Genomic DNA, 18,865 nt, shown 5'->3' on the forward strand with positions numbered 1-18,865 from the left:
AACCTGTATTCCTGGCCATGGACTGCTGCTCATCAGACATCAGTGTCCATGAAGTGTGATCAAGGGACTTCGTGCTGGGCAGTCCCCCGCCTCCCAGGATATACACATGTGCATTACACATAGCCACACACGTGTACGTGTACATTGACACAGGCACACGCAGGCACACACACAGGCTTGTGCACTTGCACCTCTTGGAGAATTAGATTTTTGCCTATATAGGGATATACTCCATTATTTTCAGAACAGGCTTATAGAGTTTTGAAGGACAAGTATTGAGATGGGAATCTGCTTATAACTAAGGCAATTCAAAGTAAACTTTTAAGTTGTTTTACTTTAAAAGTATTCAGTTGCCAACACCTTACTGTGTGGTGTGTGGGATCTCCTCCAGGGTGGTTGCCCCGTTAGGCACGACTTCTAGTGCTTTTTATTTAAACCTTTCAATGGCCGTAGAGAAAAGGGAGGCGCTAGCACCCATGTTCCATAGATGAGGAAACTGAAGCACAGCCCTGTGACAAGGCCTCGTGGGTTTGCTTTTACCTGGGCAGCATGGCTCAAGCTCGCATCTCGGCCCCTGGCCACGCTGCCCTCCCAGGTGGAGGAGCCCCAGTGCACTGCTTCGGCCACATCACACCCCTCCCCACTTGGGCAGCCTGTTGACCCCTCCTGTCCCTGTACTTAGCTTGTGTACATGCAAGATATGGGGTGAAAACAGGCCTCTTGAACCATGAAATGGGTGGTAGTTTTATAAACTATAAACTTAACCAACTTTGCTATTATATTTTAAAATTGAGGTAACTATTTTTAAATTTTAATATAAATTTTTATTACAAAATGCTCAAGAGATATAGGACTATCAAGAAAAACAAGAGGAAGTCTATTCCCACTGACTTTTCTCGAGAATGAACTTTTTTACCTTTCGCTTTGTGGATTAAATTCTTTCCCCCCTGAGTCCAGACCCCAGCTTTTCACACGTGGGGACAGTCCTCCAGAAGGTGTAGATAAGTGGATCCCCATAAAAAATACCCCCCCTTTTCTGCCTGTAAGTCAGCCTGACAGTGATGATTGTGGCGTTCTGAGGCCACACATGCTCCGCCTGATGGGCGATCTTACAGGCGCATCTCTGCCTGTCTCTACCCCTGTGAGGGGTCCTGATGATCGTGTCATCCTGTGGGCGGCTGTAGGGGAGGACAGCCTGGGGGGACAGCATGCGTCACCCACACCTTTGGTCCCTGGCACTTTTTAAAATAATGGTCCTACTTTTGCCAGAAGTTGCTGAATTTCTGTCTCCTGTTTTAGGCCCGGCAGAGGGAGAAAATGAATGAAGAGCATAATAAACGCTTGTCCGACACTGTCGACAGGCTTCTCTCCGAATCCAACGAGAGGTTGCAACTTCACCTTAAGGAGAGGATGGCCGCTCTGGAGGAGAAGGTCAGATGCCCAGAGGCTTCCCACCCCTGAGCTGCCCGAGAGGCGCGACGTGGCTGCAGCCGCCACGGTAGAAGGCGCTCCTCAGGATGTGCCGGCGGCCCCACTGCTGAGTCCGCGGCCCCTCTCCTCGTGCCCTTTCCATACCCAGGACAGTGTGCACCATCCTGTTCCCTAGGACGGAGGCGGGAAACTGTTCCTTTAAAGGAGCAGGTAGAAAATGTTTTAGGCTTTTGCTCATTGTTAATGAGTAAGTAATTTTTTGTTAACCAGTGAATGTGAAAGCAGCCGTAGAGACCCTGTGAATGAGTCGGTGCGGCTGTGTTGCAGTAGAACTTCGCTGGCAGGAAGAGGCCGTGGGCTGGATTTGGCCGACAGGCCCTAGTTTACAGTAGGCCCCTGCGTGAGAATCTATTTGGGGCCCAGCCCTCACCCCTTCATTGCTCTTGCATTGGAAGTTAGTTTCTGTCTCAACGTCTTATTCCAACTTCTGCCTGCTCTCTTTTCACTTGGTTTGGAAAATGTCTGGGCCCGGCGCTTGCTGCTGCCATCATGGAAACCTTTAGCTGAACCAGAGAGGAGGTGCGTCCTAGAGCCTGTGTCAGAGAAGCTCCATGGGCGACAGCGGGGCTCAGATTCCATAATAGCTGTTCTGATGGCACCAGTACCTAGGAGGAGGCCTGCAGTCTTCGTTTGGGTTGGCACTTGGCCCTGCTTATTTGAAAGAGACCAGATGGTGGGACGCATTTATTTTATATAAAACCCACTGTGACGTGCATGGCTGGAGCCGCGTGGGTGGCTGGTTACGTGCGTCCTCAGTCAGTGGGCCAGCTCTTCAGTAGGAATGTTTTTATCTGGGAGCTGAACTGTGCATTTGCACCTGGGTCAGCTTCCCCTAGTAACCAGGGAATCACAAGGCCTGTAGGCTACTGCCAACCAGTGGGACTGATTAAAACAAACTGCACAAGCATTTGGAGAGGTGGTTGGGGAAGCAGAGTCACCTCACCTCAGAGAAGCTGTTCGGTGACTCGGCCCCGCTCCAGTGCTTCCCTCTGAGAGCGCGGTGCTGCTCAGCTTCATCCCCCCCGCCCCCGAGGGACTGCGCTGTTTTAAACAGAAAGGTGGCTGCACGGTGTTGTGTGGCACATGTCCAAGAGCCAGCACTAAAGCCCTGTCTGTCTTTTTCAGAATTCTCTAGTACGAGAAGTTGAAGATGCAAAAAAGCAGTTAGAAGAAACCCAGCACGATAAGGTACACCTTTAAATCACGTAGACCTCCCCCGAGAGCAGAACTGAGTAGAGTCTGCTGTTGCTGTGATCACTGCCAGTATTGGGAGGGCTCTGAGTGCAGTGCTCTCTGTGGCGAGCCCACTGCTCCCGTGGGCTTGAGTCTGACAGTGTGCATGGTTCAGAACTGTGCTTCCTTTCCGGCTTCACAGGAAAGCTAAGACATGAACCTAAACATTCCTCTAGAACAGGGCCAGCCAGCAAGAAGACACTGAGCCACATGTGATCTGAAACATCCTTGCAGCCACATCTAAAACAGTAGAAAGAAAGAGGTGAAGCTAATTATATTTAACCCAGTATAGTTGAAATGTTACTTTGCCACGTAATACAAAAGTCAGTGAGCTCCTTTACATAGTTTTTTTCATATTAAGCTTGAAATCCAGTGTGTGTGAGTTATAGCACATCTCAGCCTGCACTGGCCCCATTCGAGGGCTCAGTGCCACGTGTGGCCAGTGCAGGGGCTAGGCAGGACAGCCCGAGCCAGAGCTTCCTGAGCGACTGCAACACTTTTTGTCAGTTGTACTTACTGTATTCTCGTGTATAGAAAAGAGGCCGAGCACACAAACGGGAGGCGAGTGCGGGAGAAAGTGAACCCTCCCCCCCCCCCCCCCCACAGGAAGTTCTGCTCCTCATGGGATCGAGCGTTGTCCATGACCTGGTGTTTCCCCTCTGAAAGGTCTCCAGTGACTGAGACATGCCTTTTTACTTGCTGGAGTTTCTGAAGTTAGCTGGGTGGTCTGAGTGCGTGTTTCCTTTGGGTCTCTGGAGGAAATGTCCTCAGAATTAACGTGTTTGGTACTTAGGATGCTCAGTTACTTGTGGTTATGTCTGACATTTTAGCACATCTGATGCTATGAGTTTGGATCCCAAGGCCACTGCCATGTGTATCACTTTCTGTTTTGTAGGATCAGCTGGCCCTGAACATTGAAGCCCTGAGGGCAGAGCTGACCCAGATGAGGCTGAGAGGTGCCTCCCTTCACCACAGGTACAACCCCCTCTTTATGAGCTAGTTCCAGCCCATCCTGTGTGCACAGGGCACATCCCTGCCATGTGGGCAGCGTTGCTGGCTGCAGCTCGTGGTCTGGCCCAGGCCGCAGCTAGAGCCCTGGATAACCGGGAGTGATAGTCATGAATAGGCACGAGGACAGTGAGGTCACCAGGAGGGACTATACCAGGAGGGATGGTCTGACATCCACTTGGTTGGTGCATACTTGTTCTTTTTACCACCTTAAGGTTAGTGACGTCGTCATTTTTAAATCTTTGGACACGTGACTCTGAGGTGGTTGCCGTGGGCAAGATCTCCTGGCCTCTGTGTGAGTCTGACTTGGTGCCGGCATCCTGACTCTTTCCTCCCTGTCGTCATGACAGGTGTTTTCTCCTTGAGGCATTTACAGTTCCTCCTGTTGTTTGGGGAAACTGGTCGTCCATGGAGATTTCAGCTTCAGTAGGAGCTGTGGACGTGGGTGACCTGATGTTCGTTAGTCCACAGGAAACAGGCTCCTGCTGGAAATGTGGCTCAGGAGTGAGCTTGGAGCCTGTCTGGATGTCCTGCGTTTGCAAGTCCAGGGTCTTGGGAAGTCTGCAGTATGCGTGATTGTCCCTGCTGAGCTGCTAGAAAAAGAGGCTGATTCCGTGAGGACAGAGTCACAGAGAGGCAGAAGCAGAGGCTTTTTGTGTCTCTGAGGCTGAGGGAGGGTGGAATTTCAGGAAAAAGAGTATGTGTCCTGCAGAGGGGCCTGTGGGGCCCGTCAGTGGGAGGGGTGCTGGGTCTGCTGAGAAAGGTCCTCAGTGGTGAAGGCTGGTGTCTGTGTGGGGGGAGACCTGGGGCATTTGTGGGTGGGTGAATGCTGGGATGCAGCCATCATGGACGCTTGAGTAATGAAGGGGGAGCCAGTGTGGAGCTTGAAAGGGTGGCTGAATTGGGTTAGTTGTGACTATGGAGAAGTTTTGGCCTGTTTGCCAGTCCATAGTGTGATACTAAAAGTGAAAGGGGACAAGAGAGAGCTCTCCAGCCATGTGGAGGCTGCAGGAGGGGTCAGCCACACTCACGTGGCTATGTGGTCAGGGACAGTGGGCAGGAGAGGCTTCAGGGAGGCAGACCTGCAGACTTCCTGTCAGATGAGCTGGAAATGGGAATGGGCTTCCCTGAGAACAGGCCTCACGGAGCGCCTGTGGGGACGTTGGCTGGGAAGGGGAGAAGCAGGCCTGTGAGCTCTTGGCTTGCTGGGTGTGGCTTCACGGGGTCAGTCCTGTTTTGTGACCTTGTGCAGCAGGAGAGGGTAGCCTGAGGGTGGCGTGGGTGCTGTGCCCGGTTAGGCAGGACCTTTGGGCAGCGAGCTCCTTCCCCTCTGCTGACAGTTCCCCTGAGGCCTCCTCTTAGGGGAATAGCCTGTGGCTCCTTCAGCATCTCCGTCTTGGGTGCCCAGGCCCAGCCTCTGCTCTGGAGAGTTCTCCAGCTGATGGTGTGGAGTGTCTGTTAATCTGGTTGCACACAGGTCTGTGCTTTTGATCTGAAAACATGGAATCAAGCTGCCAAATCCAGCTCCTGTTGGCGCCAGCTGTGCTTCAAGGGCCCCTGCAGTGGGTCCTCCAGGGTGCACTGAGGCAGCTTCACCTATGGGGGCGGAGGGACTGGTGGGCCTCATCCTGAATGTTGGCAAATGAGAAAGTCAGCAGTTGGAGGTCAGGAGCCAGTGCAGGACTATGCAGCCTGATCTGAGGGACGGTTCTGAGATGCAGCTGTCTCCAGCACGTTTTCATGTTCACAGGGTCCCATTGATTTTCCTGGGTGTCGTGGTTTCCCTCCCGGAGGGGCTGAAGGAAGAAAGGCTGGTAGGGAGCGGGCATTGGAATGAGTGAAGGATGTGCCCTCCTGGAGGCCTTGCCGTGAAATTACTTATTTCCCAGATTCCCAGGTCTGGCTTGACCAACGGTTGGTTCATTTCTTTTAATAATGCCTTTTTTTCTTCATGTTTCAGCCGACCCCACTTGGGCAGCGTCCCAGACTTCAGGTTCCCCGTGGCAGATGGCCCCATGGACTCCTACGGTGGCAGCGTGGTGTTGCGGCGCCCCCAGAAAGGCCGTGTGGCAGCGCTGCGGGACGAGCCTTCCAAGGCAAGGCCCCTGTTCTATCCTGGGGTCACCTGCCACACAAGTCACCTGTTCATCTCGGGGTTCTGAGACTCTTTTGGAGTTAGAGTGTTAATAGGTCACGTTCTCTCTTTCCCTCCCGCCACTTTCCTTTTTCTAGCTATAAGTTTATTTTAAGGTGTGCTTATTTTTAAAGAGTGGAAATTCTGGTAAAGTATCATCTCTTAATCATAACACAATCTTGATTAGTAGATTTGAAGTTGTAATTAAGAATAAATGAATACGCGGCTTTGAATTGTGCAAGTCACCTTATCTGTGGATTTTTTTCAACTTGTAAACAGACCACTTACTTACGACTTATGGTACCTATAAGTACATACAGCACTGTGAGTGTGATGTTCCTTATGGTTTTCTTAATAGCATTTCTTTTCTAGTTTACTTTATTGTAAGAGTGCAGTGTGTAACATAACATCCGAATAATTGTCAGTTGACTGTGTTATCGATATGGCTTCTGGGTTTTTGACTGCACAGGAGGCAGGGGTTGGCGCCCCTAACCCCATGTTGTTCAGGGCCAACAGTATTTATCTTCTGGTGAGAAGAATTCACATATGGGAGTTTAAGTACCTTCGTACTTTTCTCATGTAACAGTAGGTGTTTTTACATACTTTTTTTATATTTTGGGCACCCACACTCATCAGACTTCCAGTCTGGGTCAGGCATCATCACAGACCTAGGGCTACAGCCGCGAGTGAAAAGCAAACAGATGCCTGCCCACCTCTGTAAGAGATGTCACAGACACACCTTCCTCTGTGAAAGACAGTCTCCCAGGGCGCCTCTCAGATCAGTCTTCCCCTGGTTCTTAAACGCTGCTCGATCAACGCCAGCAGCTTGTAGCATGGCTTATTGTTCCAGGGTCTTTTGGGCTTGATTTAGAAATTTTTTAAAACTTCACAGATTTAAGTTGCTCTGAATGTGGCTATAATCTTGCATCTGTGCTGAGATGTGATTTCTCGTTTGTAGGTACAGACTCTCAATGAGCAGGATTGGGAACGTGCCCAGCAAGCCAGTGTCCTGGCAAACGTAGCACAGGCCTTCGAGAGCGACGTTGACCTTTCTGATGGCGAGGACGACAGGGACACTCTCTTCAGCTCATCTGCGCTGCTGTCACCCAGCGGGCAGGCTGACGCCCAGACGCTGGCCATGATGCTCCAGGAGCAGCTGGATGCCATCAACAAGGAGATCAGGTACCCGAGGTCGGGCGTGAGGTCGTGCATGGCGCGGAGACGTGTGTGTCCTGGGGAATCGTATTCCACTTGGAGAAGGCTGGTGTGCACACAGTGGGTGTCGTCTAAATGGTCTAGAATAACAAAACTCACGTCCATTCTGTTTGAAGAACTTTAAGTTCTGAAATTGCCCTTGATTATGGAGTTCAGGTAGCCAGGGCCTTCTCTCCACAGTTGTGGTGTTGGTACGTTTGTGTAAGGTGCTGTAGAAGGGTGAGAGGCATTCATTTCTGTCCCCCGAAAGCTGAGGACACAGCTGGAGTGCACTGTAGCGGGGCTCTGCCTACCCGGGACGCTGCCGGGGTGGGGTTCCTCCCGTTGCTGGTGTGTCATCCAGCCCTGAAGAGGGTGGATGTGTGTCCTTGGGAGCCTCTGTTTTCAGGTGTGTCACGGCCGCCTGGAACAGGAAAGCTGAGGTGGGGGGTTGGCAGATCCCCTTTATACTTGCATTTCACTGTGTTAAATTAACGCAGCATGAAGATTGATTCATTGTAGGACAGTGCATGGTCAAAGGGTGTGTGTTGGAATTCTTTTAGTTTCCTCAGTATTTTAAAGGTGTTTTCCTTAGAAACCCTCCTGGCTGTTCTAGTAGTAAATGCACAAAGAATGAGTCAGCTGTGGGGTAGGATCCAAAGAGTTTCCCAGCTTAGGAGGCCTTAGGTGTTGGGTGCATCGGTATGACCAGGTACCAAGGTGCCCTGAGGCCTGCCCTCTGTCAGACCCGACCCAGCTGCACCCCTGGTTGGTCCCGAGGTCACGTGAAGAGAACCACGTGCCTGAGCCTGCCGTGGATTCAGACAGAGTGGCCACCCAGGTCTTTTTTATGTGCAGCTAACACAGCAGAAGGAAAGAGCTAAGGTGAGAGCCCAGGTGAGGGAGCTGTGGGCTCACTTTGTGAGCCGGCTCCTGGTGAGCTGGAAGGGCTCTCCCATCAGTGTGGGGAATGGGCAGGTTCCATGCTCTGGCTCCGGTTCTCACACTGTGCTCTGAGATAAAGTGTTTTTCTTTTTACGTGAGGGGTCTGATATAAATGGTAAATTCTATCCACTGGCTTCTTTATCAACAACAAAACATAATTCCAGGATGTGCAAGTAGACCTTCCATTGGAGAGGGTGCTATAGGATCCTGTGTTTTGACATTAGAGTGATAGTTTGCATAGTCAAACACTAACAGTCTTAGCCACCTGCCAGCACTACTCAGGAGCTCCAGGGGGATGCAGCCTGGTTGATGGGAATCTAGATTCCATTGAGGAGCACTTCTGCTCTAATTCAGCCTTAAAAACCCATTCAACGTTCCATCCAGTCTAGAGACTTAAGGGTTTAGAAACTTGACTTGCTCTGTGGATTCACTCTGGCTGTGTCACAGTTCCCCATTTCCAGTGGGAAACGTGATGGGTCACCGTGCAGCTTTGCTCTAGGAACAGGGAACCTAAGAGCTGTGAGGTTCATACATTCCACTGGGCTGCAGTGAGAGCTGCTGCCCGGCCCCACAGAGAAATCAGATACGACCAATCAGAAGCAGCTCAGTGGGAGATTCACTGGTTCTGAAATTGGGCCTATTGGAAAGATCAAAAGTGGGGCCTTTCTGCTGAAGTGTCCCTTGTCTGAGCCGCCGCTGTTGGAGCTTACGCGGCATGATGCAGCGTGGAGCTCTGGTTTCTATCCAGCATCGTGTGTGCTGCTGGAGGAGGCATGGCCTGTTTTGTTCCTTAGGCTGATACAGGAAGAAAAGGAGAGCACGGAGCAGCGGGCCGAGGAGATCGAGAGCCGCGTCGGCAGCGGGAGCCTGGACAACCTTGGTCGTTTTAGATCAATGAGCTCCATTCCCCCATATCCTGCATCCTCACTCGCGGGCTCCTCCCCCCCAAACAGCGGTCGGTCCACCCCGAGACGCATCCCGCACAGTCCAGCTCGGGAAGTGGATAGGCTGGGCATCATGACCCTGGTGAGTACTTGCCTTTTCTCTGCTGCGCTCCAAACAACCCCCAAGTTCGGTCTTGGACACTGAGTACGCTTTCTCTTTTACCTAGAAGAAAATCAGGTATTTTACTTTGCGTTTGTTCTGCTTGGAGGTCCAAGGTTTTGGAAACCAGCTAGTATTGAATCATTTGACAGTAGCACAGTGACAAATTAATTTTAATACTTGGATGACCAATTTAACCTGTGGTCATGAACTCATGAGAAGTTTTTATTGTGTAACTTTGGGCATGGGCAGCTTCCAGGGGAACAATTCAGTTTTCTAGGAATAGGCAGTTTAACAAAAGTCAATCCAGGCAGCCTCGTAGCTCATAGAAAAGTGTTCCGAGAGCCGGTGCCACCTTCCTTTTCATTAGGGATGCCCGACTGGAAGGTGAGGGCCTGCAGTCAGAAAACAGAACAGCAAAGCAGCCGGACCAGTCCCTTTAGTCACTCACTCGGCACCTGCCCAGCACCTGCCCAGCACCAGCCCTGCCTGGGAAACCAGGAGCACGGCAATTCAAACCCAGTTGTTTTGCAGCTTCCTAGGAGGCACCTGCAAATGCAGTGACCATACAGTCTTGGTGACAAAGCAACACTGGCTCTCACCTCTAGTTTAGGTTTCGTGAGCACTGCCTCCCGTCACACATTGACGGCCATGGGCTGTGCAGCCGCACCGGAGCTTTCCCATCGTTGTCCACATCTGCCTCCAGCTGCACTGCCAGTCAGCGGATGGTTGTATCAGCTCTGTGCCATTTCAGTGGCACGTGGCACACTCTTTATAACTTAATTATTAGCTAATTAGTATTTTAAACTCTGACAATTCCACTTACGGCTCCCGGTTCATTTTCTCTCAGAGAACTCGTGAGAGCAGTCCAGGTATTTCCCTCTGTGTAGTCCTGCTGCTGGCTGGCCCTGTGTCTGCTGCGTTGGGCTTTGATCTCCTGTGTTGTTCTTTTGTCTGTTTAATCACTGTTTATCCAGGCCTCAGTCCCTTGTCCCTGAGCACCCGCCTCCCCTCCCCTCCCCTCCCCTCCCCTCCCCTCCCCTCCCCTCCCCTCCCCTCCCCTCCCCTCCCCTCCCCTCCCCTCCCCTCCCCTCCCCTCCCCTCCCCTCCCCCAAGCTCAGGTGACCTTGGCATGCGGGCCACTGGGCAAGCTCAGCTCATTGGTGGGCTTTCTGCTTTTCCTTCATTTCTCATTAAATGGTGTTTTCCCCACGGTCAGATATGTTTCAGTGTGCTGCTGCATCACAAGTGTAGAGACAGGCGTGATAGATGCACCAGAGCGGTTTCACTCAGAACCGTAGGGTGTGTGTAACTCACACATGAAACGTTCCCCTACAGGTGAGAAGTAATCCACCAAGGGTAGGGTCAGTGGAACCGTAACCCAAGCAACACAGTCTGTGCTTGTGAGGCTGAGTTCAAGACCGTCCGTGTTATCGCTGACTGCACATGCACAGTTAATGCCTTCAACAGAGCGTTTCCTAATTAAAATACGAGTTACGGGATGTTAGCATCCCACCTGCCGTAACGCTTTCATTCTTAGTACTTTCAGAGGGTTCCCTGCTGAAATCAGTAAGCTTACTTTTAAGCAGTTCTAAATTAGTTTTAGTCCAGGGTTTTACATGAACGTCCAACAGGTGATTCACTAATAGTAGGTTGGTTAGTTTTGTAGCAGGTATTGCAGTAGCTTCCTCGGCGATGAGACAGCCTGAAGTAGGACTCGTTTTTCACAGAGGAAGACAAGCGATGGAGGAGTTTGGCTGATAACAGACAATGTCAGGGCTCTTAGTTACACGAATGCCTTGTTTTAATTAACCTTGTGTGTGGTAATAGCACTTTATTTCCCTGAGGAATAATTTGTAGTGTTTGTCTAGTAAATCTCAAATAACTTACCTTTAAATTTTTGGTGAAAAAATGTCCTAATTCCAGTTCCATTTTTCCTAGTTCACAGCTCACTTACACTTCCCGTCATCCCTTCTTACGTATCTGCCTGTGTGTACTGGTGGTTGGGTTTTTAACGTCAGCGTGTGCAGTAAATCTGCTTTCTCTTCCTTCCTTTGCATGCATCCCTCAGCCTAGTGACTTAAGGAAACACCGTAGAAAGGTAAATTTTTCATAATTTCATGTGCTTGTTTCCCTGTGAAGAGGACCTGTCGCTGTACACGAATGAATGCTGAGGGATGGCAGTGACAGATATTGACGTTTTAACGGAAGTGCTGAGATTCACCGAGCCTCACGGGTGCTGACTGTTCTGTTAGAAATAGGTCCTTGGTGGTTTCACAGAGCATGGACGAGCATAAGCGTTGGCCTTCCTCTACCGGGTTGCCTTCCAGTCACTGCATTCAAGTTTATAATGGACAAGTTATTGAAGCAGAGCCATGGATTTTAGGTTTGGGAAAAACCAATTTCAATAATCAGAGCTGACAGCATTTAGTAAGCTCCTACTGTATGCCACGCGCTGTTATCGATCCTCACACACACCCCTGGGAGATACAGGTTACTGTTGTTAACCCCATTTTACAGACTTGGAAACTGAGGCTTAGAGAGGTGATGCACTGTGCCCAGGGTCACACAGTCAGGCAGCAATGGCGTACGGACCTGTCTGGTTTCAAAGCCTGGACACTTAGCCACTCTACCCTCCGGCCTGCCTTTTCTCCAGGGCCTCTTAGCTCTTCTGCAGCGGCCCCAACAGGGAGGTTAGGGCCTCTCCTCTGTATAGATGACTATGAGCTGGGCCTTCTGTTATCAGAGGAAGGAACCAAAGTGTCTTCCTCGTGACTGTCATGCTTGGGTCTAATCTGTGCCCCCTTCTCACACCTGTCTGGTCTTGAACTGACAGAGCAGTGTGGCGATTTAGTGAGCTCTTGGGGTGAAGTCGTAGCTCTGTCGCTGAGTGGTTAGTACCCTGCTTTGCTGTCCTGTGAAGTGAAGACAGTGACAGACATCACACTTTTGGGTAGCTGTAGACTGTGCCTCTCTGCCCGCAGGCCACTGTTAATGAGCCTGTACCAGTGGCAGGGAGAGCACACCCTCCCTCTGTCCTGCTGGCTTGTGCTTGCATTTTTCTTGCCAGTGAGACTTTCAATAAAGGAAGGAGTGTGCTGATCTCTCTGGTGGGACATCCTGGGCTCTGCTTGTGGGAACTTGGGTTCGCTGACTGGCTCCTTTGAGGGCCAGCTCTGGGGTGGTGGTGAGGATGCAACCAGGGGCGTGTGGAGTGCCCAGCGCTGCGCACACTTGGACAGTGTGTTCATACTGCCCTCTTCCTCCCCAGTATCCCGGGGTATGCTGAGATGACGCCCAGCTCCATGGAGCCTCCCCTTGCAGTTGAGTGAAATGGCACATAGACTCTAGTCCTGCTTGGGGTGCACTTTCCTATAGGAGCACAGAGGGAGAGGGCTGGCCAGGCCAGACGGGGTGAGCCTGAGGACATCCTCTGCGAGGGGCTTGTCCTGTTAGCTGGGCTTTGGGTGAGGGGTGTCCTTTGCTCAGGTAGTCTTTGGTCTCCATGGAGTTCAAAGTCAGTCTAGCCCCATGGGTCACTCCCCATCCTGTTCTTTGTTGTTGGGTTTTCACAGATCATTGTTTAACCTGCCTTTGAAATCTACCCCTAAGTTTCACAGTGATCATTTTGGCCATTGTCACCTGTTGTCTGATGATGGCTGGAAATCAGGAAAGGATGCAGAATTGTCCAGCTGCTGCTGGCGGTTATGTCTTGAATGAGTTGAGGTTGGTTCTGCACCCACGAATCCGCTTGGTTGTCACTGAGTCACTATGGGGAGTACACAGTGTCGTTTAAAAAAATAAAAAGGCACGTGGTGGCTGCTCAGATTTCATTGTGCGCATAAATGCGTGCCAGGCCCGGCTGGCAAAGCCCAGCCCTGCCCTGGCCACAGAACTCAAATGTGTGAGCGAGCCTTGAGGGTCATTTGCTACCCACATTGTTGCCACCACCCTGCTTCCTGTATTCCCATTCCCCACAAACCGAGAAGACTTGTAACTGCGGAGACCACCTGTCAGTGAAACCCTAGGGTTACTTTACCTAAGCTGAGTGAGCACACTGTTCTCAAATGCATGAGGTATTTCAGTGACGACTCCCAGTCTAACATTGAGAAACACGAGCCAGACATGCATGTTGGGGTGGGGTTAGCCACCAGTTCACTTTCTTACCTGTTGGTATAGACTCTAGTGATTTGAATCATGATACTGGGTCATGGTACAAGCTATTTCTTTTTCCTCAAAACAAAAAGGTCTGGACAGTTTTACCTGAGAGGACTCTGCCCTTGTTGGCATTTCTGTTGAATGGTATCAGATCCGCACGTTCCCTGCAGTTCCCTACTGGGAGGGGAAATGCCACCTAGTCCCTGATGACGTGGTTCAGGCCTCTGCCACCTTGTCAGTGGCACTCCCCGTGGTGTCCCAGGATCCCAGGTAGGGCAGGCCCTCAGGCTGCATTTAGGCTTGGGAACAGGAGCACCCCTGCACCCTGCCAGGCCCACACTCCTCCTTGTGCAGGCAGCTGGGGCCGGGCCCTGACTGCGCACGGTGCTCTGTGGCCGTGTCTTGTGAAGAAGACTGTCCCTTAAAGCGGCATTAGGCTCGTACTCGGCAGAAACCACAGTTGATAGATTTTCAGATAAGCTTATGATTGTAATCTAAAGCCTGTGTGATTGTGTGTGTTTTTTATCAAGCCTGATGTTAATTAATTTTACTTATCTCCACCCCTCAGTTGCCGGCTTCCCAAGAAGAGGTACGAGATGACAAGACAACAATAAAGTGTGAAACGTCCCCCCCTCCCTCCCCGAGATCTTTGCGCTTGGACAGGCTGCACAAAGGCGCCCTGCACACGGTCAGCCACGAGGACATCAGGGACCTCAGGAAGTAAGGAGCAGGACAGAGCCAGTCACCGTAGAAACAGGCTGTCTGTCTGTCTGGAAGGAAAGGGCGGGGCGGAGCCAGTCACCTGTAGAAACCCGTTGTCTTTCAGGAAGGAAGGGGCGGGGCGGAGCCAGTCACCTGTAGAAACCTGTTGTGTTTCAGGAAGGAAGGGGCGGGGCGGAGCCAGTCACCTGCAGAAACCTGTTGTGTTTCAGGAAGGAAGGAAGGGGCGGAGCCAGTCACCTGTAGAAACCTGTTGTGTTTCAGGAAGGAAGCGGTGGGGCGGAGCCAGTCACCTGTAGAAACCTGTTGTGTTTCAGGAAGGAAGGGGCGGGGCGGAGCCAGTCACCTGTAGAAACCTGTTGTGTTTCAGGAAGGAAGGAAGGGGCGGAGCCAGTCACCTGTAGAAACCTGTTGTGTTTCAGGAAGGAAGGAAGGGGCGGAGCCAGTCACCTGTAGAAACCTGTTGTGTTTCAGGAAGGAAGCGGTGGGGCGGAGCCAGTCACCTGCAGAAACCTGTTGTGTTTCAGGAAGGAAGTGGCGGGGCGGAGCCAGTCACCTGCAGAAACCTGTTGTCTTTCAGGAAGGGGCAGGGCGGAGCCAGTCATCTGTAGAAAGATGGTTGTCTGTGATTTTTCAGTGTTAAGAAAGCTATTGATCTTTTCTTGATAAAAAAGAACAGTGGTTTTAAAGAAATACTGGGCAATTCAGTTGCGTTTATGTACCCGGTGTTCTTAGGATGCTGGGGTGCCCTGGGAGCTGCGGTGTGGCAGCAGGAGCAGGCTGCTTGGCAGAGGCTCTTCAGAAAGAGGAGTTAGACTAGATCAGCCGTTTTAGGAAATGCGTTTCTTCAGACTCTACAGGTCTGCTGTTTTGAGAATTAACTTTCTATCTTTATGGGAGCATTTTTGCCCCACACATGGCTTGTTTCTGGGGGTCACCTCACTGTGGGGCAGTCAGTGGCTCTTGGTGTCCCTGTGTCTTGGAGCTGTGGGGTCTCCATGTGGTCCTTCCTGATCCTCATGTCTGCCCTTGGGACCAGCCACTCAGTTTCAAAGTTGGCTACTCTTACTCCATGCTGGGGACAGTCGCAGTCGGGGCAGCCATAGTTTCACTCACTGAGAGGGGACCTGGTGTGGGGTGGGCTGTGCTCTCCATGGCCAGGGGTGTGGAGCTCCGCCTTCCTGAAAGGAGGCTCCCAACCCTCCGCCTCCCAGACACTGCTCTGCCGGGGTCACTGGGAGCCCAGTTTCCTGCGCACGTGGGTTCTGTAAAGTGGGTGTTCTGGAGGAGGCTGTTTGTGAAGTTTGAGAACGAGTATTAAAAACGTGGAGATTTCTAGTTCTCGTGAACAGAGCTGTGTCTTTTGTGATGCCACTTGTTAAAGGTTATTTTCTGTCCCCAAAGTTCAACAGGCTCCCAGGATGGCCCGGTGAGCAACCCTAGCAGCAGCAACAGCAGCCAGGACTCTCTCCACAAAGCCCCCAAGAAGAAGGGCATCAAGTCCTCCATCGGTCGCTTGTTTGGCAAGAAGGAAAAGACGCGCCCTGGGCACATGGGCAGGGAGGCACTGGGGCAAGGTCGGTGTCCCCAGCAGACTGCCAGCTGTGTGCCTGCCGTGTGCCCTGCCCTTCTGTGAGGGGGTCCGCCGTACTAGCTGGGTGGTCCCCAGGGGTGTGGACCAGGGACACACGTTTTCTCCGTGCTGCTCACAAACCAGAGAGCCATGGTGACACTCTGCTTGTGGGTCTAAGCGGTGACATCAGAAGCAGCCTGTACATTTCTTCCCTCTACCTGCAAACCCTGTCCACCTGTTGCTGAAAACACTTCACTTGCAGTGTTGATTTTTCTCTCACTCTCTTGATCACTCTGCTTCCTCGTAGCTGGTACTTCAGAGACAGAAAACTCATCTCCAGATGCCCTGGGACTCGGCAAGTTGGGAGGACAGGCTGAGAAAAATCGCAGACTTCAGAAGAAGTAAGCGCTTTGTTACTTGTTCAGCTCACTGAGTAGTTTTTGGTTGTGCCTGATTTTTACCTAACATTCATTTGTTAACTGTATCATCTAGCTACGTGTACGTGTTATCTTTTAAGGGTTGACTTGAAGCGTTTGCTAAACCATGAAATTTTAAAAGGACTCTGCGTGGATTCCTAGTCCCCTCCGGAATTTGTCTAGTGGGGACGTGCTGGGGTTCAGTGAGGCTGGGCCTCGCATCTGAATCTTAACCCACCCCGCTCAGACCAGCTCTGGGGCGTCAGCAAAGTTGCTGCGCACCTCATAGAGCATGTGGGTGTTAGTAAACACACGTCTACACAGCTACACGTAAGACGCATCGGGAAATAGGCCTAGAACTGGGTCTAGAAGTGGTCCCCGAGGGAGAAGATCAGGCCCCAGCTCAGTAGCTCCCGCACTGTGGCCCTGACCATGGTGGTCCCGGTGCTTATCCTTTCTACTCCACGGAGGCAGCTCCCTGTAAGTGAGGCCACAGGTCGTCAGAGGGACAGCACAGCAGACTGTGCCCGTCTTACAGTAGGGAGGGAAATTGGGGCAAAGCCAAGGAGTCCTGGCTGCTCCTAGATGGGGGTTTGGGGCTGTGGGATTGGGACCAGTGGTGGTCCTCAGGATGGGAACTTAGAGCTCAGATTCTTCAGGACAGAGTTAGAAGTGAGAAACGCTGGGACAGGTAGGGGCCGGCACGTTAGTTCTCTCTCTTTTAGGCTCTGCAGCTAGTGGCCACACTAATTCTTGTTTACTGGAAAACTGACCTTGTCCTTGTACAATTGACTGTTTCTGAGGATGGAGGCCTGTTGTCTGTAGATCTGAGGTCCGTAGATCTGAAGTTGGGACTGTTCTGAGGATCCAGGCCTGTCTGTGTGGTTCTGAGGTTGGGTCTGTTCTAAGGATCCAGGCCTCTTGAATGTAGTTCTGAGGTTGTAAGGTGGGGGGGATGGGTGGTTCTGGTGATTTTCAGAGCGTGGTCAGTGGGTAGGTTGCTGGGTTCTGTGTAGCCATTTCTTCCAAGTCCATCAGGGATTAATGAAATTGGCTCCCTTCATTGGGCTGTTCTCAGCAGCAGGTGAAAGAAACTCAGTTCCTGGGTCAAGCGAGATAGAATGAGTGTTCATGTAGCCATGTGGCAGAAGGGCAGGAGTGGAGATGCCTGTGGCATCCCCAGGCCTGGTGCCCAGGTGTGCTGTCTCATTCTCTCCCCTGAGCAGGGTCTGGGAGCAGTCACGTCCACCCACCCACTCCCAAGAGGAAAGGGGGGATAGCCCTGGGCCAGGCTCCAGGTTTGCTCTTCTAGATCATGGGCTGGCCTGACGGAGGGGAGCCAGGAAGCCAATGGACACCCAGGCCAGCCACCTAGCTGGGGTCTCCTGGACCTTCTTGCTGACTTCCCACAGCGCTCAGCTGCTTTGTCCACCCCCAGTGCCTTGGCCCAGTGTCGTCAGCACCTGGGCCTGAGGTCTGGGAATGCAGGAGTGTATCAGAGGTAGGAAAGGCTTTTTATAAACCAGAACAACCACTACAGGTCAAGTTGGGATGGTGTCCACCAGTCTGAACTATGGAATTAGAGCACGGTTTTACCCCTCGCTTCCTGTTTACAGTGAGCAGTGACTTTGTTTTGAAAATGATGTCTCTGCAAAGTGCCAGGGATTCAGCAGCTAGTCAGAACTCTTCAGAGTTGGCATGTGAGGGCCCTGCCCCTGCTGGGCATCGGGTCAAGGCTCAGCACTGACGGTGCTGTCCGGTGCCGTCCTTTCCCGTCCGCCTGCCAGGAGGCGCTTATGCAGCCCACAGGGCTTGCATGGTCTTTACATGACATGTAGCCTCTGTCTCTGAGGAGAGTTTGTCCTTAGGATACGGAGGGTAGCATTTCATTCTGCACAGCGATGCTTCATTCCACCCAGCGAGGCCCCCCCAGCACTGTCGTGCGTCCAGCAGAGTGCAGTGCCAGTGGTCTCAGTGTCTGTTTCATTTATGAGTAGCTTTGCTTATTTTAATTGGGAAAATTTGTCTTTCTTCAAAATACACTACTTGAGTTCTTAAGACCTTTGTTACATTCTCTGGTGTAATTATTCTCAGATAATGACAGTACTTACTATTCCCAGGAAACCTAGGGTTGACTTCAGGAATGCTAATTTGAAATTTCATGTGAAATGTTTTGGGCTTCAGTTATATGTAGACTTCACAATCACAAGAAGAGTCTAATGCTGTTTAAGTATCTCGAAGGTCTGATAGGCATCTGGAAGGAAAAGCCTCAGTGATGTGTCCACAGGAATTGTTACAGGAGAGTAGCTGATAGAAAATGACTCAGGGATGGCCAGGCCCGGGGGGTAAATGGACCTGCTCCCTCACACAGTCCCATCTTCTCCCCCAGGCTTTTCATGTTAAACAAGAAAGTGTCTTCTAGGCAGCCTTGCTGATGGACAACACAGGAGTAAAACAAGGTGCAGAACCTGTGTGGTTTTCTCTTACATAACTGTCATCTGTAGACAGATCTCTGTAGAGAGAAAGGAAGAGAGAGAGAGAGAGAGAGACATTGATCAGTTGCCTTCCTGTATATACCCTGACTGGGGATCGAACCCGCAACCTGGGTATGTGCTCAGACCACAAATCCAACCCATGACTTCCTGGTTCACGAACCGACACTCCAACCTACTGAACCACACTGGCCAGGGCAACAAAATAATTTTTAAAGATGTGAATATGGTAGACTTAACAGTTTGGGGATTTTAAAATCAGGCCTGTGGAGTACTTCCAATCTCACAGGGTCCCAGGGCCCTTCCCTGCTGCTGCCCTGTGGCAGTTGTCTTGCGTCTGTGCCTAGGTTCCTGTCTTCACTGTGTGTTCGGATGGAAGCTGTTGGGATGTAAATTTTCTGGATGTGAAGCCTGAGGGCTAAACCACAGGGTGACCAGTGTCACAGTTTTGCAAACA

The 18,865-nt window shown here is 51.4% G+C and overlaps 1 protein-coding gene across 1 annotated transcript in view; it reads left to right on the plus strand.

The window, feature by feature from the left end:
- The window catches only part of PPFIA1 (PPFI scaffold protein A1), a 60,676-nt gene that overhangs the window by 26,621 nt on the left and 15,190 nt on the right, over positions 1-18,865 (plus strand). The window contains exons 11-19 of the mRNA XM_087822067.1: positions 1,300-1,431; positions 2,617-2,679; positions 3,620-3,699; positions 5,693-5,828; positions 6,825-7,048; positions 8,800-9,031; positions 13,776-13,927; positions 15,332-15,504; positions 15,808-15,901. Coding sequence (XP_087678193.1) covers positions 1,300-1,431; positions 2,617-2,679; positions 3,620-3,699; positions 5,693-5,828; positions 6,825-7,048; positions 8,800-9,031; positions 13,776-13,927; positions 15,332-15,504; positions 15,808-15,901 — 1,286 coding nt within the window. The remainder of the gene's footprint in view (positions 1-1,299; positions 1,432-2,616; positions 2,680-3,619; positions 3,700-5,692; positions 5,829-6,824; positions 7,049-8,799; positions 9,032-13,775; positions 13,928-15,331; positions 15,505-15,807; positions 15,902-18,865) is intronic.

Source organism: Miniopterus natalensis, chromosome 11 (genome assembly GCF_054644295.1).
Source record: "Miniopterus natalensis isolate mMinNat1 chromosome 11, mMinNat1.hap1, whole genome shotgun sequence".
Taxonomy (NCBI): Eukaryota; Metazoa; Chordata; class Mammalia; order Chiroptera; family Miniopteridae; genus Miniopterus; species Miniopterus natalensis.